Genomic DNA, 19,255 nt, shown 5'->3' with positions numbered 1-19,255 from the left:
TTTTTGTATAGTATTTTTAAGTGATTGCTCTAAGAATTATAGTATAATTATTTAATAGTCTACTTAGGATTGATGTTTTACCACCTCAAAAGGAATGTAGAGGCCTTACCATTATGTAGGTTTCTCTGGCCTCTCCCTGTTTGCCTCACAGTAGTACCCTCTTATCCATGGAAGATACATTTTAAGACCCCAACAGATGCCAAACACATAGCACCAAACCCTAAGTATACTGTGTTTTTTCTATACATATATCTGTGATAAAGTTTAATCCATAAATTAGGCACAGTGATATTAGCAACAAGAATAATGAAATAGAGCAATTATATACTGTAATAAAAGTTACTTTAAAAGTATTAGTTGTTTTTTTCTGTGTACCATTTTTGAACTGTGGTTGACTGTAAGTAATGGAAACCATGGGAAATGACATCATGGGTAAGATGGGCCTACTTTTATTTTTCTTATGTATTACATCTATATATATTTGAATACTCCATCAGACAATGTCATCATTTTTACTTTTAATCATTAGTCATATTTGTAAAGGGTTAAAAGAAGAGTAAGAATCTATTGCATTCACCCAGGTATTTTTTTCCAGTTGTGTTGCTCTTCTTATGTTCTTGAAGTTCCCCGTTTCCCTCTGGTATTACTTGAAAATTTTTCTTTGCCATTCTTTTAGGTTAGGTCTACTGATGATGAATTCTTGGTCTTCCTTAATCTGAGAATGTCTTTATTTTACCTTCTTTCCTGGAGGATATTTTCAGAGGAGATAGGATTCTGGGTTTATAGTTTTGTTTCGGTTTTTTTTTAAGCAATTTAAAATTTTTATTCCTCTAGTTTCCAAAGTTTCTGATGTTCCCCATAAATAATGTACCATTAGTTCACAGTCCCATTGCAGATTTTTTTCTTTCTTTGTCATTAGTTTTCAGAAGTGATGTGTCTGGATGTGGATTTCACTGGGTTTACTTTGAGGTCCCATGAGCTTCTTTAATCTGTAGGTTTATGTTTTGCCAAATTGGCTTCATTTAATAATCTTTCTGAGATTCACTCTTTCTCCCCTTCTTTGACGACACAGATGTTAAACATTTTAGGACTATCTTATAGGGCCCTAAAGGTCTGTTCATTGTTCACTTTTTTCTCATTTTTTCCCCTCTATGTTGTTCAGAATGGATAATTTCTATTGATCTATCTGTAAGTTCAATGTCTTTCTTACATCATCTCCATCCAGCTGTTGATTCTACTCAGGGAATTTTTTATTTCATTTATTGACTCTTTTACTTCTGAACTTTCCTTTTGGTTCTTCTGAGTCGCTCCTGTTTATTTGTTAAGACTTTGTCTTCTTGCCCAGTTTGCTGCAACCATTTACTTTTCAAACAGTTGTTCCAAATCACTCCTTTTCATTCTGTCTGGATTGTGTGGCTACTGCAATCAGGAACCTGGACAAAGTGTCTTCTCCGGAACCATAGCCTGTCTTGACAGGCAAATTAACGAACTAAGTCCATTTTTTTTTAAGTGAAGGCTGTAGTTTTCAATGGCTCTATCACATTTATATCACTGTACATCCTTTTCTGTGTTCTTACTACCCACCTGGCCCTTTGGCTGTGTGTGGGTGTGTTACTAAGAATCTCCAATCCCCTTTTTATTTTTATTTTTTATTTTCAGACAGGGTCTTACTAAGTCACTCAGTTGCCCAGGCTGGGCTAGAACTTGTGATCCTCCTGCCTCAGCCTCCCAGAGTGCTGGGATTATAGGCCTACACCACAGGGACTGGCTGCTTTAGCTGTATTTAACTTTTTTGTCCTCTCTACTCTACTTCTCTTCCTGGCCACTGACTGGCCCTTTCTTTGCTGTCTTCTTTCAAATGAGACGAGGTTGGAACTTTCCCAAAGGCAGTCTGCGGGGACAGTGGGGAGGATAAACAGCCACTGACTTGGGAATGACAGCGCGTTCCAGCACCGCTCCCTTTGGAAGCTGTACAAATCCTCCTCTCAGGTGATCCTTGAGTCACCCCTTGAGACAGTCAGGACAAGCGCACTGACCCCATTTCTCAGTTGAGGCGACAGGACTTTCCAATGTCTGATGTGATCTTCTCAGGTCCCTGCTTTGGAGAAGCAGAGCCAGTTCAGGTAGGTTTCCTGCCTCGGAGCTAATGCACCTCCCGTAGCTCTGCCTTCTGGTGTGACCCGAACGGCTTGCTGACTGTGATTTGCTGGCCCGGCTGATAATGGCCCTATGCACTTCCATGACGTGAGGTGTAAGGTAGACAGGCTGGCCGCAGGGCCTTTGCATCTGGGCCTCAGTGAGATGCACGTGGCGCCCACAATCTGGTGGCGTTCATGGGTATGGTCTGTTTCCAGAGACGTAATTTATCTCCATTCCCCCGAGCTTTTGCTAAATGCCTAGTGTATTTCTGGCACAGCTCCCAGCCAGCCTAGGAGACAGAAGGGTGAGTGAGACCCTTCCCAACTCCTGGCCCCTGGAGGCCCTGGATCATCTCTACCCTTCTGCTCCTGAGGGGTTTTCAGGAGACTTAGGGAGAACCACCTGGGCTCATGGAGATCACCTTTCCCCCACAGTCCTCCAGGCGTCCTGGGAGCAGGAGAAAGCAGCCCTTACCCACTCCTTCCAGGAGGCCAAAGCGGCCCTTCAGGTAAGATGACTAAGCAGTGCCAGTCTCTGGTGTGGGCAGGGGAGGCCTGGCAGAAAGCAGCACGGGGCTCCAAAGCAGCCAAACTGATGGCCACTAGGTCAGAGGGGCAGAGGTGACTGCCTTCCAGGTGTCCAAAAGGCCCTGGATGTGGTAACCAGACCATTATTAGCTCAAGAGGACTTGATCTGCACTCGGGGTTGGCCAGTTTTTGCAAGGACTGTTGGGAGGATATTAGGGACTGCATGTTACCACATGACTAGACTGGCACACAGATGCCAGGCACTCGGGGGCATTCAGCTCAATGTGGCTGCCCAAGGAACACTTCCTAGAGGGAATGAGATCTAAGGTGGAACCCAAGAGATGGGTTAGAAATCTTCAGTAAAGAAGGGTAGGAAGAGTGCCCTGAGCAGAATGAAGCAATCTATTCTAAAACCTGGAGGAAAAAGGGAAAAAATATAGAATACCTGAGGAGCTGAAGGAAGTCCAGATGCCCAGGGTGTGGACTGCATGGGAAAGAGGGAGACGCCAGAGAGGTGGGTGAGGCCAGAAGGTGGGAGCCGGGAGCCGTGTTTAAGGGTTGAACTCGATCCAGAGGTCATGGTCAAGGGTTAACAGAGGGAAATCTTCTCACCAGGGAAGGAAGTTTGGAGACAAGAACACAGCTTGTACTTGGAGCAGAGATGTGATGTTGGCTGCGGGACAGAATGTGGAGACAGGAGCAGTGAGAGAGGAGACCAGAAAAACTCAATCCTCAAGGGCTTAGGGAGCCGTTCGGGATTGGATAGCATGCGGAGGGGCTGGGACGGTGCGAGCAGTGGCTGGGGTAGACTAAGCCTGGACTCGTCAGCCACAGGCGAAAAGCCCAAAAGCTGTCCTCCTCTGGCACATGGTGGAATCCACCTTTATCACCAGACCCTGACCACCTCCCTCCTGCTCCCTTCTCCAGGACACCGTAGCAGAACTGAGCGCCCAGTTGGAGGCCTTCCAGGCCAAGATGAAGAGGGTGGAGGAGTCCATTCTGACCCGAGACTATAAGAAGCACATCCAGGCAGGTGCAGCTCACCTGGGGCCCCCCACTCCTTCAACCCCCAGGAGGGCACGGTCGGGCAGTGAGAAAGGCTGGCTCCTCTGCAAGCCCACGCCTCAGACCTGACACTCACCTTCAGGGGGAACTGCAGCACGAGGGCCCACATTTCACTGAGGGGGCAGGAAGGCTTGGGACAGGCAGGTGGGATGGTAAAGGGCACAGCCCCTGGTCCAGCGAGAGCTGGGTGCAAACAGCAAACCTACCGTGTAGCACAGCAACCCAGCCTATGTGAGAGGAGCCGCCTCACCTGGGAAAGTGCTGGGACACACCTGGAGGGGAGGGTAAAATGAGATGAAGTGAACAACACATACCGCGAGCCAAGGATGGCGGTGCCTTCCCAAAGTCAGCAGGCGGGGGCAGAATGGGGAGAAGGGGACAGCCCGCCCGCTCTACCTGCCGATCTGATGCGGTCCCTCTGTGGCCCTGTCCAGGACCATGGGAGCCCCAGCCAGTTCTGGGAGCAGGAGCTGGAGAGCTTGCATTTTGTCATCGAGATGAAGAGTGAGCGGATTCATGAGCTGGACAAGCGGCTGATCCTCATGGAAACCGTGGTTCGTGGCTGAGAATGCAGCATTGGGCTCGCTTTCTGGGCATTTCCTTTGTGAGCGTGGGCAGAGGAGGCCCAGCCTGGTGCACAGCGGCTTCGATCGAGGCCGGCCTGTGGCCGGTCTGGGCCAGGCGGTGGCTCCTGGCATGGGGTCCTGCGCCTTTACTGGCTACTCATCCAGCTGTAACAGGGACCATGCTGGGACAGGTAGCCCAGCTGATCGGGTGGGGCTGGGAGGTGTCACAGGCCAGGCAGGGCTGAGGAAGGAGGCAGGAAGGTGACTCTGAGTGCAGAAGCCTGGGGCTGAGTCCTCGTGCTGCTCAGGAGTTTCCCTGGTCTCCCACGTGTGACACCACACCGGCTCAGATGTGCCCTGTCAATTTTGTTGAACCATTCTTGCACAATAGACTAGCGTCATTTTATTTATATAGACTGTGTCCTTTTGGCTTTGGAGCCCAAAAGCTATGCCCTTTCTTCTGTACACAGGTGGTGATACGTGAGGTAGGAGCTGTTTTCTTTTTCACATTTCCCCGTCGCAAAATTGAAAGATGGCAGCGTGTCAACTCTGTAGCTTTATTGCAGGTTATCTCTTTGCTCCGGAAATGCAACACCAGTCGGGAATGAATCCGTGTCTGGGGGACCCTGGACAAGAGGGAGGTGACAGCAGGTGTCGTGCCATGTGAACCTGGCAGCTTTCTGAGCTCATTCTGGTTTGTTACAGAAAGAAAAAAATCTGATGTTGGAGGAAAAAATCACAACCCTGCAACAGGACAATGAGGACCTGGTCGTCCAAGCCCGGAACCAGGCGGTAGTGTCAAGGTAGGGGTCGCCACCTCCCACTGTGGTCAAGGTCTCAGGTTGGGAGGGTCTCTAAGTCTGAGGAGAGGGCTGACAGGGGGCCCTGAGCCTGGCCAGGAAGTGTGGCCCCACTTTCCTTGGAGGTCAGGAAACCCGATGGACCTGCTCTGCGCAGAAGCGCGGTCGCCGTCTGCGTCTATGTTGCTGCTGGCTCAGAGGCTCCGGGGCAAGAGGGGAAGGGGGCAGGAAACAGGGTAGGCGGGCCCGCGTGGGATGAGAAGGAGAGTGACAAAATACAGCCCTGTGGGTTCTAAGGGCTGGGTCCTATTACCTTATCTTCATTTCACAAATGAGGAAACTGAAATGAGCCACATGAATGAGCTATCCCCAGTTATGCTTCCCGTGGTGGGACAGGGATTTGGAGCAGCCCTGAGCCGGCTGCCTGGAGGACCTTGAGCTTGTCCGCAGCCTGAGCTGCACCTTGGGTACAGGCCCGGGACCGTGAGAGGGGTGGGGCTGGGGACCTGGGGCAGGCTAGCGGCCTAGAGGAAGGGTGCGTCCCTGCAGCAGCCCTCGGCCTGTCTGTACCACAGGCAGCTCTCGGAAGACCTGCTTCTGGCCCACAAGGCCCTGGAGAAGGAGTCGTATGCCCGGCAGCAGCTGCAGCAGGAGAAGGAGGAGCTGCTGTACCGGGTCCTTGGGGCGGACGTCCCCTCCACCTTCCCCCTGGTCTCTGTCACCCCCACGGAGGTCTCCTTCCTGGCCACCTAGGGCAGGGCCCGGCCCATCCTGATGCCTGTAGTGACAACTCCCACCAAGACTTGGAGAAGCCGCGGAGCTGCTCGGTTCTTCTCCCAGGAAGGCACGAGGGCAGGGGCGAGGTGGGGAGCCCAGGTGTGTGGAGCCCAGAGCCCGGGGCTGGGGCCACGAGGGTCACCCAGGGGCACTGCAGGCCCTGGGAACACGCAAGAGGAGTCCTCTGTCCCGTGTCTGTCACCCAAATCAGGGAAACTGAGGCTTTTCCCTGGGGCCACCTGACAATGGGGAGCCCGCCATGGTCCCAGCTTGCAGCCCTGCTGCCAGCTCACAGTTCTGTGCTGCTCTGTTCCCAGCCTCAGTTTCCCCTGCTCTGAGACAGCTAAGGTACCTGTCAGTGACTCGAGAGGCGGCAGTGTCCGAGAGCAGGCCTGCCTGAAGGAGGTCAGGCTAGGGGCTGAGGCTGGACGCGTCCTGACTCAGAGGGGAAGGTGGGCGGCTGGCCGAGGTCCCGCAGGCCAGTGCTCCCAGTCCCTTAGTCCCAGAGGCCACGTCCGGGGGTCTGAGGACCCTCAGCAGGCAGAGCGGAACCCTTGGCCCTGTACAGGTGAGAAAGCTGGAGTGGGGAGCAGGCCCCAGAGTCAGAATGGGATCGCACCTGTGGGCAGGTCTCAGCCTGCTGCTCCTTCTCTTCTCCCAGGCTCTGGGGACATCAGGTCTGTGGCATAACCTTCTGCTACTGACCCCACTCCCAGGTCACCCTCTCCCCTGCTGTCTGTCTTCACTCCTCCTGCCATCCCGGACCCTAGGCCCCAGGCCCGGGCCTCCCACATGGCCCTCAGCTTCGCCATCAGTGAGAAAAGGGTTGGCTGGAATCCAGGCGTGGTAGTGCACGGCTATCATCCCCACACTCGGGGAGGCTGAGGAAGGAGGGTTGGAAGTTCAAACCCAGCCTGGGCACCTTAGCGAGACCTTGTCTCAAAATAAAAAGGTCTGGGGTTATAGCTCAGTCCCCACTACACACACACACTGCGCCGGTGGGGCTGGAGTGACAAACCTCAGCAGGCCGCCCAGCCAGTCTGTGGATCAGATTCTTCTCAGGAAGCTCAGGGTCTGATCATGAAAGTGCTTCCACACAGCTTCGCTCCCTTCATCCTCATAAGACCCTTGAAGCAAGTGTCTGTCCCTCCTTAGCAGCAGACAGAAGGAGCTCACCAGAGTTAAAAGGCCCCAGCTTCAGCACAAGCCCTGGCCCAGCTCACCGGAAGTCGCCCTGGGGAGGAGCAGACATGTCATTTTTCATGGGACTTTTCCCAAAGCAAAACAGATCTGCAGTCTGTGGGACTTCTCCAGCCTTCAATGTGCTAACGTGCTTTGCAAATTCTCACACAGGAAGCAATGTATTGAGCATCTGCCAAACTTCTTCAGGCTGCAGAATGCACTTTAGAAAGCTGCCTCCTAGCTGAAAGGGGCAGGGGTTTCCATCCTGCACCCTGTGGTGGACACGCAGGAGAAATAAACTCCGGTCAGACCCTTATCAGGGCCAGGCAAGCTATGGACGCTAAAAGGAACATGAAATATCTTATTTCTTTGGTCTCTGCTTTTCCTGGGAGAAGAGAGAGGTGGCCAGGATCTTTAAGGAATAAATTCCGGGGCCTGGGCCCCCAGGCCCTTCTGAGCTCCCTTCTCAGGTACCAGAACGTGGCTCAGCCCCAGCTTTGGAGGTGGCACCTGGCCAGGGGTGGAGGTGGACTGGAGGGAGGGTGGGGAGGGAGCTGCTGCAGGGAAGAGCGGGAAGACAGCACCAGGGCGAGCACAGGGTGAAGGAGGAGGTCTCTGCTGGGAGTGGCAGCCTTCATAAAGCAGCCCTGCAGTGCCCAGGTGCCTACTGGTGCCACCCGTGCCCGCCTCTTGCTCCACACCCGAGTGCAGGCAGCGGGAGGCAGTGAGGAGGAGCTAAGGAAGGTGTGAGAGACATGAGGGCTTCGGGCCACGTGGACATGGGTGGTGGCCCTGCAGGTGTAGATGCCAGCATCCCCAGCCCTGGACTCTTCCACATCCAAGGTGCTCTCAGCCTGCTGCTGAGCCTGGCCCTCTCGGTGGATAACCTCGGCCTGCTCGCTGACACAGGGGGGTCGGCCTAGCTGCAGGTGACACAGAAACTGCCCATTAGCTGTTCCGGGTGCCTGTCCAGCTTAGGCACCAGGCAACCCTTCAGGGAAATGACATGCATGTGACCCTTGGTGCCAGAGCTCCGTGAAGGCCAGTTCTTTGTGAAAACCTTTATGCTTCTCAGGTCCCTGGAGAGAAGCCGGGGTCTCCTTCCTGCTCAGGAAGTACTCTGGAGGAAACTGGGCTCTGAATGGCATTTCCGGTGTGGGTCTGTGGTCCTCTGGCCCTAAAGGATGGTTGTCAGTGCTTCGTGTGTCCGCATGGCAGGTGAAGTGCGGGTCCCATGACCAGTGTTTGGAAAATGCTGAGTAAATGGGACCTAGACCTGACCCTTTCACGTGTACATGTATGTGCCAACTCCCAAAGGTGCGGGGTGAGTGTCATCGGCAGTATTTTCCCCAGAACACCATTTTGGGCGCCGGAGCATGCAGGAGAGGGCTCTAGTGTTCTACCACTGCAAGGGACACACCCGGAAGATACTGGCCCGGCAAAGCCACCTCCCAGGCATCTCTGTTCCTCCCCCTCTCGGGTCTCAGTTTGTCTCCTGCCAGGTGGAAGAATGATCCCCCCATCAGCTCCTGCAGCCCTGGAGTTTCTTCTTTGTGCCATCCTGGCTGGAGCCGGCCTAGGTAGGTCAGCACAGGGAGAAGAGAGGTTCAGGCAGGGCGCTCCTGATGTCCTGGCTCCGGATGCCCAGAGATGGGCAAGACGGAGCGGAGCTCAGGCAGTTTAAGTTCAGGAACAGCACATCCTGACTGGTGTGGCTCCTCAGCCCGGCCCCTCGGCTCCCTGCCTGCTCAGCAGCTCACAGTGTGAGGTGGGTGTGCAGCTCCTGTGACAGGCACACGCACTCCCTCGCTTTTGCTCCTGCTGCCTCGGGCCACACAGCCTTCCACACACATAAGTCCACCCTTCAAGGCTCCTGTCAAGTTCCAGCTCATCCAGGAAGCTCTTTTAAGAATTCCTAAAGTCCTTGGTGTTCCTGGCACACTTGGCCACAGCTGCTCTCTGGAGGTTTCAAGCTCTTGGAGAGGAAGGAGCATCATCATCAGCACCACTACCACCTCTCTACCATCACGTGGGGAAGGTCTGGCCCACGCCACGCCCCGGAAACAGGCGATTCACGAGTCATCTCATCCTCACAGCCGCAGGCCTGGGCATTTGCTCGCACCCCGTCTTCGCGTGGTTGGGGCCACCCTGGTCACACCTTGAAGATGACTCCTTGACCACCCTAATTTAAGCAGACCTAAACAGAGCCCGGTTTTGCTCCATTATGGCACTCGGCAGTTCCTATGCGATCCTCCTCCCCTCTCCCTGCTTAGAGCATAAGCTTGCGGGCCGCAGAAACCTCGTCTCTTTGACCAGCACTGTAATCTCAGCACCTGGCACAGTGCTTGGCACATGGTGGCAGCTCAATAATTACTGTCAGATAAGTGAACAAAGGAATAAATTCTACCTCCTTTGGCAGTGACCTGAGTAGTTCTATTTACCACATGGGGATACTGAGGCCCAGATAGAGCAGGTGACTTGCTCCATGTCACTCAGAAGAGCAGCGGCAGGGTCGGGACTAGAACCCAAGTCCTTCAGACCCCCAGTCAGGCAGCGGTTCCATTGCAGTGATCACCAGACCTCTGTCCCAGTCCCTCACCCCCACTCCCTGCCCAACCCTCAGCCACGCGCATGGACACATCACTCGGCCTCCCGCCCTGCGCTTACCTTCTGCCCGGGGTCCTCCAAGCTGAACTCCACAGCAATCTCCAGCTCACCCAGGACCTAGCAGTTGACATCGAAGTTCTCCCCTAGTTGGACGGATGTTGCTGAAGCCTGGATGGTGGGTTCGGGGAGGAAGATGGGTCTGCCATGGATAAAAAGCAAGATTGTTAGTGCTTGAGTTGACGACAGGTGGTGGATGGAGAGACGGCTGAACGGCACGAATGGGTGGCACGGTTAAACTGAATTAAATGAGTGCATGGATGGAAAGGTTAAACTGAATGGTTGAGGTGGTCTGACTGATAGAGACATAAAGAATCCTGGACTATGGGTGGATGATGGGATGGCTGACCTGGGGGAGCAGAGACAGATGGGGCAGAGCTGACCTGGGGCAGGATGAAGGAATGGACTAGTTGGACCGACTGAGGACAGAGGCGTGGAGCGGCCGAACTGATGCAGGAAGCTTGCTGGCTGACTGGCTGCCTGCTGTGGAGCACTGAGGGGCTCTGGACAGCAAGGAGGGTTAAACCCTGTCGGGTTGTTTAGAGCTCCATAACTCATGCACCCCAGATCTGAGGTCCTAAGGGCAGTGTCCCTTTGCATATCCTCCCTCCCCTGCCCTCAAAGAGCCCCAGACCCAGGCACAGTTGGTTTAGATCAGCATGTACTTGGTAGACCAGGCTGGCTGAGCAGAAGAGGGGCCAGCCAGAGGTCGGAGCTCGGGGTCGGAGGATGGTGAAGCCTCTCTTCACATCGAAGGAGATGTCTGTCCCACCACCGGCACCTCTGCGGGAGGAACTCCAGGTGCAGTCACCCAGGCCAGGGGTTGGTCACCTGGCAGGGAAGCAGTGCTGGCTGATGAGTGGACAGCTGCACCACCTGTAGAAATCTTCCCTAGGGACAAAGAGCTCCTCTGGATCTGGGAATGAGAGGGCGAGAGATAGGCTTGGCCAGATTGGTCAGCCATCCCATCATCTGATGCTTTATCACCACCGGGAGCATGAGGTCCCTTGGGGGGCTTGAAACCTTACCCTCTCCACCCAGCCGCTCTGCATGCTTTTCTCTTGGGCTCAGGATGCTAAAGACAGACCTGGTAGTTCCAGCCCTGTCTTTAGCTTGCTGTGTATCTTAAAACTCCCTCTCTGGTCATCATTATATACAATGAGAGGTTCAGACTGCTTGACTCCTAAGGGCCCTTCTGGAGGAAAATGTAGGAAATACTGAACTCAAAATCAAAGTTTCTAGTTTGGTTCTCAGTCCCCCTACCCACTCACTCCCTGTGAGATCTTAAGCAGCTCAATGTGCCCCTCTGGGACTCGTCTCTTCTCATGTGTCAATGGGGAGCAGTAATCCCAATCTGGCCTATTTTGTAGAGCTGATAAGAAGCAGATGAGATATTGGACATGAGGCCCCAGGCCCCAGAGAGGCAAACATTCATCACACTCTTTCAAGGCACTTTTAACCAGAGTCTCAGGTCAGACTCAGGTGCATAGCAGTTCAATGGGCAGGAATTGTCTGGGGAGCAGCTCTCTAGAGCATTGCTGTGCAACAGAACTTTCCATGACATGCTCTGTACCTACACTGCCCAGCTTGTGACCACCTGCCACATGTGACTGCTGGGGACTTGAAATGTGGCTAGTGCAACTGAGGAACTGTTTAGGGTTTTATTTAGCTTCCGTTCAAACAGCCACATCTGTTCAGTGGCTTCCGTACTGGGTGAAGTGGCCCTGACAAATGCAGTTGTTTCTCGACTTGGGACGTGCATTAGAATCACCTGACCCCCCAGACCAAGCAGGTTGGGACCTGCCCTGGGGTGCAGGGCTTGGGGTCTGTGGTTTTAAAGCTCTGGGGGTGGTCCGAACTGCAGCCAGAGCTGGCCGGGGCTGCGTGCCTGGTCCCCAACCTGTCAGGAGTCGGGAATCACCTGTAGGGTTTGTTGAACCGCTAGGTTGGGTCATTATCGTTATGGCTTGATTTCAGAAAGACACGACTGACTCTACAAGGGCAGTGCGTTTCCGCCTCCGCATAAAGCAGGACTCTGACCACTCAGCTCTGCCTGGAACTAGAGGTGGAATCTCAGAATGCCCAAAAAGGGTCTGGAAAGCTATCCCTCCCCCTTTAGAGGTGGATCTAAAAGGAGTCTTAGAGCTCGGTTCACAGAGCTTTCCCTGACACCACTCTTGGGGACCCCACTGCAGGCACCTGTGAAGGAGACGAATGTCTTTCCCTGGCTGTCCCTGCCTTCTACCCACGCGCTGCCGAGCCCAGCAGCTGAATTCCCCAGTGTCCGCCCCCGTGGAGTTCACTACCAGCAGCTGACTGTGCTGGCTGAAGTGCTTGATGCTGAAAGACAGAGGCGACAGGCGGCAAGAGATGGAGACGACCCAAAACACCCACCACAGAGCCCACCACCCAACTTCCGCCCCAGTCTTCCCGACTTGCTCCAATGGCGGTTGGGATTTGCGTTGACCCCGCCCTCCGCCTCTGATTGGTTCACCTAACCCCGCTGACTTCAGGCACAACTTCTAATTGGGCCGTTCTGCTTCTTATTGGCCTCGTCGCAGACGCCTAGCAGTCACCCACAGGCCTTTGCGGCCTTGGCACCTTCCTGGCGTCCCCTTGTTCAGACCTGCGAATTCCCTCTCACCCTCTTCATCCGCTGAAGGAGGCAGAATCCCGGGAGCGCTCATTTTAAGAGGCTGAAGCGAGAGAAGGTAGGCAAGTGTTCCGCACCCAGTTTTCTATCCCAGCCTCTGCCTGGTTTCCGGCTGGGCTGGTCGGTGGCAGTGCTGGGCGGCCGCCTTCGCCTCCGCTTCTGGCTTCCTTATAATGGTGTCCGTGGGAGGAGGCTGGCCGTCTGCCCGTCGCCCTCCCCTCACCGTGGCCGCCGCTCTCCCTGCGGGCACCGTGAGGCGCCCCGTGCCCACCTGAGCAGCCCCGTGTGGGCAGGCTCTGTCACACTCCCTGGCCACTGCGCCCGAGGGCCTGGGGGCCCACTTTCCTGCTTCTTTGGGCACATGTAGGTGCACGTTGCGGCTGCGTGGCTTCGAGCCATTTGGGTCCTCGTGGACTGCTGTCCCCGCTCAGGAGCCACCTCCAGCGCCACGAGCCGCCACACCTCAGGCGGCCCTCACCCTCCTCCTGCAGGTGCGCGGGCACCCCCAGCGCACAGCGTCCCCCGCCGACTGGAAGCGACCCTTCCCCAACACCTGGGTCAAGGCGGCGGCGCAGGGAAGGCTCAGGGCTGCGGAGCTGGGGTGTCCGGGAGCCTCTTGGTCTGCAGGGGCTTCTGGCTCCGGGCCGAGGTGGGCTTTCTGTGGCCTGGCACTCCTGAAGGTTGCACCACATCGCGGCTGGCTGCTTTGAGGGCCCTCTTTCTCTGACCCTTTGCGGTTCTGCTCCTGGAGTTCAGCTGCAAAGAAGACAGGGTGCATGTGGGATCCTGAGCCTCTACCAGTCATTTTAATTCTGTTTTCATCACCTATCATTGGGTGACCTCTGGGTTCTGGCAACTCTTACTTTTATTACAGTTACACCAGTCATTCTCTCTCAGAGAAGAATTGTAGAACAAGCCAGGAGTATTGGTGCATGCATATAATCGCACCTCTTGGGGAGCCTGGCTCCGAGCCCATGGTAATCCCAGTAGCAGCCTGTCTTGGGCAGCATGGCTCTGACTGCCAGGAAGCCCTTTCAGATGGTGACCCACTATCTTCAGCCTTTATCCACTCATCTCATTTTTCTTCCCTGTGGAAGAGGCAACAGTATCATTCCATGTGCTCCCTGTCACGCAAATCCCAAATCTTCGCTTCATCCAGAGAAGGTGCACAATTAGTGTCAAGTCAGCAACACCCCTTCTGTGTGGCCTAACCATGTCACCAACATCTGCAGGTACCCAGTTGGCTGATAAATGAGCCCAAGCCGTTGTTTTCAAACCCAAGCCCTCTGATCTTCACGAGTGAAAATTTCCAGCTGGAGTCCCTGGTGGGACATCCCTCTGGGGTCCATGCCTGGCTGTAGAGAGAAAGGATGTCACAGAAGTTTCTGGGAGTTTTGATTGCACAAGGAAATGGGGTTCCACTTCTCTTTCATGGAGATAGCACTTAGCACCAACATTCTGGCTTTGTCTTTGTTATGTCCCCAGAATGGCACCCAGCAAGCATCATGATTCCTTCGTGCACATTGGAAAACAGTCTCTGAGAGAGTATTAATGAGGTGACCGAGAGCTCTGAAGTCTGACATACAGGAGCAAGAATTCTCTAAGAAGGTGGCCAGCAACCTGGCCCCATGGAGGGAATGTGGGTTTAGAGACACAGTGGCCTGGCTTCAAGTCTTTGCTCCCCCATAACTAGCTGTGTGACCCAAAGCAAATGTTTAATTTCCCAGAGCCCTGATTTCTGCTGTTAGACAATAAGAACAGGGGCACTTGCCTGGCAGGACAGTTCTGGGTGTTGAATGAGACCGTCTGTATGGAGCCCTCAGAACACTGTGCTTGGCATATAAAAGAAGCTATCTCGGATAGCATGTTCATGGTTTCAGCTGGGCTGCCACCTGGTGTGGTGGCACATACCTGTAATCCCAGCTACTCAGGAGGCTGAGGCAGGAGTATTGTGAATTCAAGGCCATCCTGAGCAACTTAATGAGAGACTCTATTCTCAAAATTAAAAGAGCTGGGGATGTAGCTCAGAGTTAGAGTACCAGGCCCTGGGTTTAATGCCTAGTAAGAGAAAAGCAACAACAACAACAACAACAAAAGAAAAGTTCTGGGCTACAAATCCTCAGGCCTTATTCTGGTGGAACCCTAAAACTGTTGATCTTTATGAAAAAAATGATAGATGCTTAGAGCTAAAGGGCCTAGGAGTGTATGCACAGACTCTTGAGATTATATAATCTTAGTATGATGGACTCGGGATCTTTCCAATTAAAATAATTTTCTACAACTTACTGAGTATGTATGTATTAGCTCCAGATGAAACATATATGAACACTATATCACTTAATCTTTAAAGCCATGCTATCATTTTGAGATTATTGTTAGACCATTTACTCCTAAGTAATGGAGTTGTAGAGACTCAACCTTGTTAAATTTTGCCAGTGAGCAGAGAGTCTGAATTTGTTTGCTCAGATTTGGGAGCGAGTTCCACACTCTGTGAACCAGGACCTGAGTCCCAGATTGCTGGACTGAAATGAGAACCTCTGGCTTTCAGAGAGGGCTGTGAGGTCTGGGAAAGGCTTGGGAAAGCACTGAGGTCACCTTTGTCACATACAGATGGGGACACTGAGCTCAGAGACGGAGGGGACCCGGCCACCAGGCACATAGAATAAAGAGCTGAGCTTGGAGCTTGGCCTCTGGACACTGGATCCCAGGGCTCCTACCCTTCCCCTGCTGTCAGCAGGTCCCTCCCACAACAGCCACAGCCAAGGGTCTCCGGATGTCCCAGGATGGAGGGAGACGTCCATACCTGAAATGACGCAGATGAGCAGGAAACAGGCCGGGCAGCGGATGGCCCTGGAGTCCATGGTGCTGAAGCCTGGAGCGGAGATGCAGGTGCAGTGGTGGAGAATGCAGGGCAGACTGCTGGGGCTGGTGGGGTGGGACGGACGCAGCCAGGGGTGAGGAGGGGGCCTGATTTCCCGAGTCCTGGCTCTCTCTGGACTCCAAACAAAATTCCTTTCTCTGGGTTCCCCCACCAAGGTGAATGGAGCTATTCAGAACCCTGCTTAGGAAACAACAGTCCTGCAGCCAGAAAAGGAGGGTCCCTAAGGACAGAGCAGCAGTGCTTGGAGGGAGCTGGAGCGGCCCCTGGGGGTCACAGGAGAGTCGTGGGGGCCTGAGGACAGAGCAGTTGAGCGTGGCTGGGTGAGAGATGCGCTGGTACTGGCCTTACAGCTGGGCAAGCTGCCGCTCTTGGGCCAAATCTGGCTGGCAGGCTGCTTTGGCATGGTTTATAAACTAAGAATGATTTAAATCTCAGTATCCACAAATAAAGTGTTATTGGAACATAGCCACATATTTTTCCCCCATACTGGGGATTGAATCCAGAGCTCTTATGCTGAGCTACATCCCCAGGCCTCTTTATTTTCTATTTTGAAACAGGGTCTTGCCTGGCCATTAAATTGCCCAGGTTGGGCTTCACCCTTCTGATTTGCCTGCCTCAGGCTCCTAGAGTGCAGGATGACAGGCCTGCACCACCATACCCAGATCACACCCATTCTTTGGATTGTCCACAGCTGCTTTCACTATAGCAGCAGAGTGCAATAGTCGTGACAGAGATGGTGTGGCCCACCAGACCTAAAATATTTACTGTCCAGCTCCTCACAGAAAGTTTATCGACCTGACCTTTACTCTGAAAGGTGGTATTTCTAAAAAGCAGTTTCACTTAAACAAATAATATACCAATAAAATGTATTGCCCCAGAAAAGAAGGCTTAAATTCCATTTGACCAACACATCCCCCTCCCATTTCCTCAGAGGTTATAGCCTTCGTGTGTCTTTCAGACCATTTCCTGAGTCTGTATATGCACCCGTGTGTCTGTAGAAAAAGGCAGTATTGGGGCTGCAGCTGTGGCTCAGTGGCAGAGAGCTTGCTTAGCATGCACGAAACCCTGGTTCAATCTCCACTACCGCCAAAGAAAAAGGAAAGGAAAAAGAATACAGTCTTGTTTTGTGAGTTCTTTTTTTTTTTCTTCTGTAAATGATTTTACGCCAAACATGCTTTTCTCCAACTTCACTTTCATTTCACTCAGTAAGGCGCTTTGGCTACAGCCGTTCCCTCTTAGAGCATTCCATGGTGTGGCTCTGCCACAGCTTATCCATTTCTTGTCAAAGGGAATTTAGGTTGCTTCCTTTTCTTTGCTACTGGAAACAACATTGCAGTGAGCAAGAGCTAGCACTTCAAGGCTCAAATACCTGCACTTTCCTTGAAGAAAAGGTTTCTTCACGGAAAGAAAGCTGTTCAACACCAGTGTCCCCAGAGCCACTTTCCCTCCTCTGTGTTTGTGACCTAAATAAACAGCACGGCCCAGGTCACTCCAAGATGTCCAGAGACCTCTTGCTCTCCCGCCACATCTGAACCCTGGCTTGCAGCCAGGCCAGGCCCTCCGGGGTTCTTCTGAAGCAGGCTTTCCTTACGGATAACGTCAGTGGCTGTTTGTGGACCAAGGAAGGCGGAATGATGGGTTGTGTAACAGTTGGTGCTTACTAGAGAAACAGATTGAATGTAAGATACACAAACACATAAGAATGTACAAGATTAGGTTCCAGTGGGCACCCACAGAGTTAGGTGTGGAAGAGCCAGAGGTCTGTCTGTGCCCTGGAAGGATCCAGTTGAAGGTCTGGAGCTCACGGTCGTGACCTGTGCTAGTCCTGTATCAGGAAGCCGGGGTCTGTGCTGGAAGCCGGGAGATGGTGTCCGAGGCAGGAGCGAAGACTGGAGCTCCTCTGAAGACACGGAACCCAGCCTTCCTCCCTTGTTTCCCTTGTTAGGCCATTCTGGCGGCAAGCCCATTGGTTGCTGTCACACACCCAGTAAATCCCAGTAAATCCCCTCGGCCACACCCAGAACTAAGCATATCCAGTTTAGTTGGTGTTTCTTGCTCAAGTTGACACAATCAGTTAACCATCACGGTTAGAAGCTGCAGAGATTCAGGAGCTGAATCTGGACTCTAGTTCTTGCTTTGCCTTTCACTAGGTGACCTAGTGCGTCTTCATCTCATTGGGCCCCATGTTGCCCAGCTGTTCAAGGAGGGCATTGAACACCCAGCACCCTGGCCTTTAGAGCTCTTCTGTTCTTCTGTGGCTGAGCCCCACAGGGAGGGAGGCGGTGGCTTAGCTTCCAGCCTCCCCGACTCAGTAAAGTCAAGGGAGGTGCTGGGAGCTTGGCGAGTCACCACTGTGAATGCAAGGTCTAGCTGACAGTTTTCCAGGGGAGAGATTTCCCAAGAACAGTATCCATGGGTCCCATCTAACAGACATGCAGGAGGTGCCCTAGGTCCTGGTGAATCCCCACTATGTCCTCCAGCTGAGATCTGATCTGGACTGCACTACCACATCTCATGGAGCGCTTTCTTCCTCTCCATCCTGCTGCACTTAGCACAGTGCGTACGTGCACAAGAGTTTGTGCAACTGCATCCTGACTGCCCCGGGGGGGAGTAGGACGTGAGCAGTCTGAGAGCCAGGACTGGGTCTACTTCACTCACACTCTGTCCCCAGGGCCTGGCACCTGGCTCCCAAAGAGGCAAATGGCAGGCAGGTGGGGAGCAGAGGGGCAGGACAGATGTGGTCTGGGGACATCATGAAATTGGAAAGGTTGATTGTTCCCAGGAGTCAGTGCTGGGATGAGTTGGGAGTGGGGAGCAACTGGAATAAAGGCGTTGGGAATAAAAACAGGACCCTCGAATTGTAGAAGTCATTCATTGTGTGGTTTTCATTTCATCAAATATTTATTGAGTGCATATTCTATCAAGGAACAGACAGGAAGATGGGCAGTAACCAAAATCATAAATCGGAATTGGGTCCATGCTAGGATGGGGCAGAACAGAACTTGAGAGCAGACAGACAATGTGAAGGGGTGTATAAAGTGAAGGGAGGGTGGGTGAGATAGGAATTTCTGAGCAGCACTGTTTAAAGAGAACCCTACCCTACAGTAAAAGCCAGTAAGAGCAACTCAGGCCGGCTGCTTCCAGGCTTGGAAGAGCTTTCATTCCTTGCGGAGGGCGTAACTTACACAATGGAATCTTGTGACAGACCTTGGAGGGAGTCATAACATCTTGGAATCCCAGAGAGAGGACTCAGAGTCATGGCATCCTCGGCTCATTGGTTCTTGGGACAAACACAAGACTCTTCAAGGAGGAAATGGAATGTTAGAGACTTGGAGTCTTCACATGTGAGAACAAAGGGAACCTTGAGAATTCACTCCTGTTCCCCTCTCACCTACTATACATGTAAAAACAAAGTGCAAGGTCAGAGAACCCAGCCAGAACTAACTCTCACCCTTTATTATGAATAGGCTGGGGCTCTAACCCTTTATGAATAAAAATACCAGCGCTTGTATTTATTCTCATTACTATGTGGTAGTCTGTACTAAATGGTTTATATCACCCTATTGGTGAATTCCAACAACAATCTTATGACATGCCTTCAGAATACCCATGTATTATAACTGAGAAAACAGAAACTCAGACAAAAAATAAATTAATGGTTCATGGCCACGGAGCTAGAATGTAGTACAACCAGAAACACAGAGCTTCTTTTTTACTTTTTTTTTTTTTGGTACTGGGGATCGAACTCGGGTCCTTGCGCTTGCAAGGCAGGCGGTGGAACCACTGAGTTAAATCCCCGGGCCTCTTGTTTACTTTTTAATTTAAAGACTCCACTGGAAAGCCCTATCCTACCCTGCCCATTCTAATGACAGCTGCTTTCAGGTTTACCTTTCTCACTGCGAGCCCTTCCTTTCTAGAACTTTCCCCTTCCTTTCTAGAACTTCCCCTTGGAGATCGAGGTAAACTCAGAACTAGAATTCTGTCTTGGAGATCAGCAATAC

The 19,255-nt window shown here is 52.7% G+C and overlaps 1 protein-coding gene and 1 long non-coding RNA gene across 11 annotated transcripts in view; one reads left to right on the top strand and one right to left on the bottom strand.

The window, feature by feature from the left end:
• The window catches only part of Ccdc69 (coiled-coil domain containing 69), a 55,408-nt gene extending 45,930 nt beyond the window's left edge, over positions 1-9,478 (top strand). For 3 of the 6 annotated variants that reach the window (XM_087194993.1, XM_087194997.1, XM_087194996.1), the window contains 6 exons: positions 2,574-2,647; positions 3,282-3,368; positions 3,594-3,695; positions 4,166-4,285; positions 5,003-5,100; positions 5,673-9,478. In XM_087194993.1, the coding sequence (XP_087051119.1) occupies positions 2,574-2,647; positions 3,282-3,368; positions 3,594-3,695; positions 4,166-4,285; positions 5,003-5,100; positions 5,673-5,850 (659 nt within the window). In that variant the 3' untranslated portion in view covers positions 5,851-9,478. The remainder of the gene's footprint in view (positions 1-2,573; positions 2,648-3,281; positions 3,369-3,593; positions 3,696-4,165; positions 4,286-5,002; positions 5,101-5,672) is intronic. The other 3 variants (XM_087194994.1, XM_087194995.1, XM_087194998.1) reach the window with 3 other exon arrangements.
• LOC110345206 (uncharacterized) lies at positions 504-12,840 on the bottom strand. 5 transcript variants are annotated; one of them, XR_015444875.1, is made up of 8 exons: positions 11,920-12,838; positions 10,386-10,636; positions 10,104-10,223; positions 9,724-9,862; positions 4,128-7,108; positions 3,982-4,003; positions 3,112-3,339; positions 504-2,428 (listed from the first exon to the last, which is right to left on the bottom strand). It is a non-coding gene; the product is annotated as an uncharacterized LOC110345206 (long non-coding RNA). The 5 variants fall into 5 exon arrangements; XR_015444874.1 differs by having other exon boundaries at positions 4,128-4,923; positions 6,227-7,108; positions 10,104-10,636; positions 11,920-12,837; XR_015444873.1 differs by having other exon boundaries at positions 10,104-12,060; positions 12,365-12,840.
• Between the last annotated feature and the right edge of the window lie 6,415 nt (positions 12,841-19,255).

Source organism: Heterocephalus glaber, unplaced genomic scaffold (assembly GCF_053883595.1).
Source record: "Heterocephalus glaber isolate CG9 unplaced genomic scaffold, H.glaber_assembly_v1.0 deba00001606, whole genome shotgun sequence".
NCBI lineage: Eukaryota > Metazoa > Chordata > Mammalia > Rodentia > Bathyergidae > Heterocephalus > Heterocephalus glaber.
This window is presented reverse-complemented; position numbering and strand designations above follow the sequence as displayed.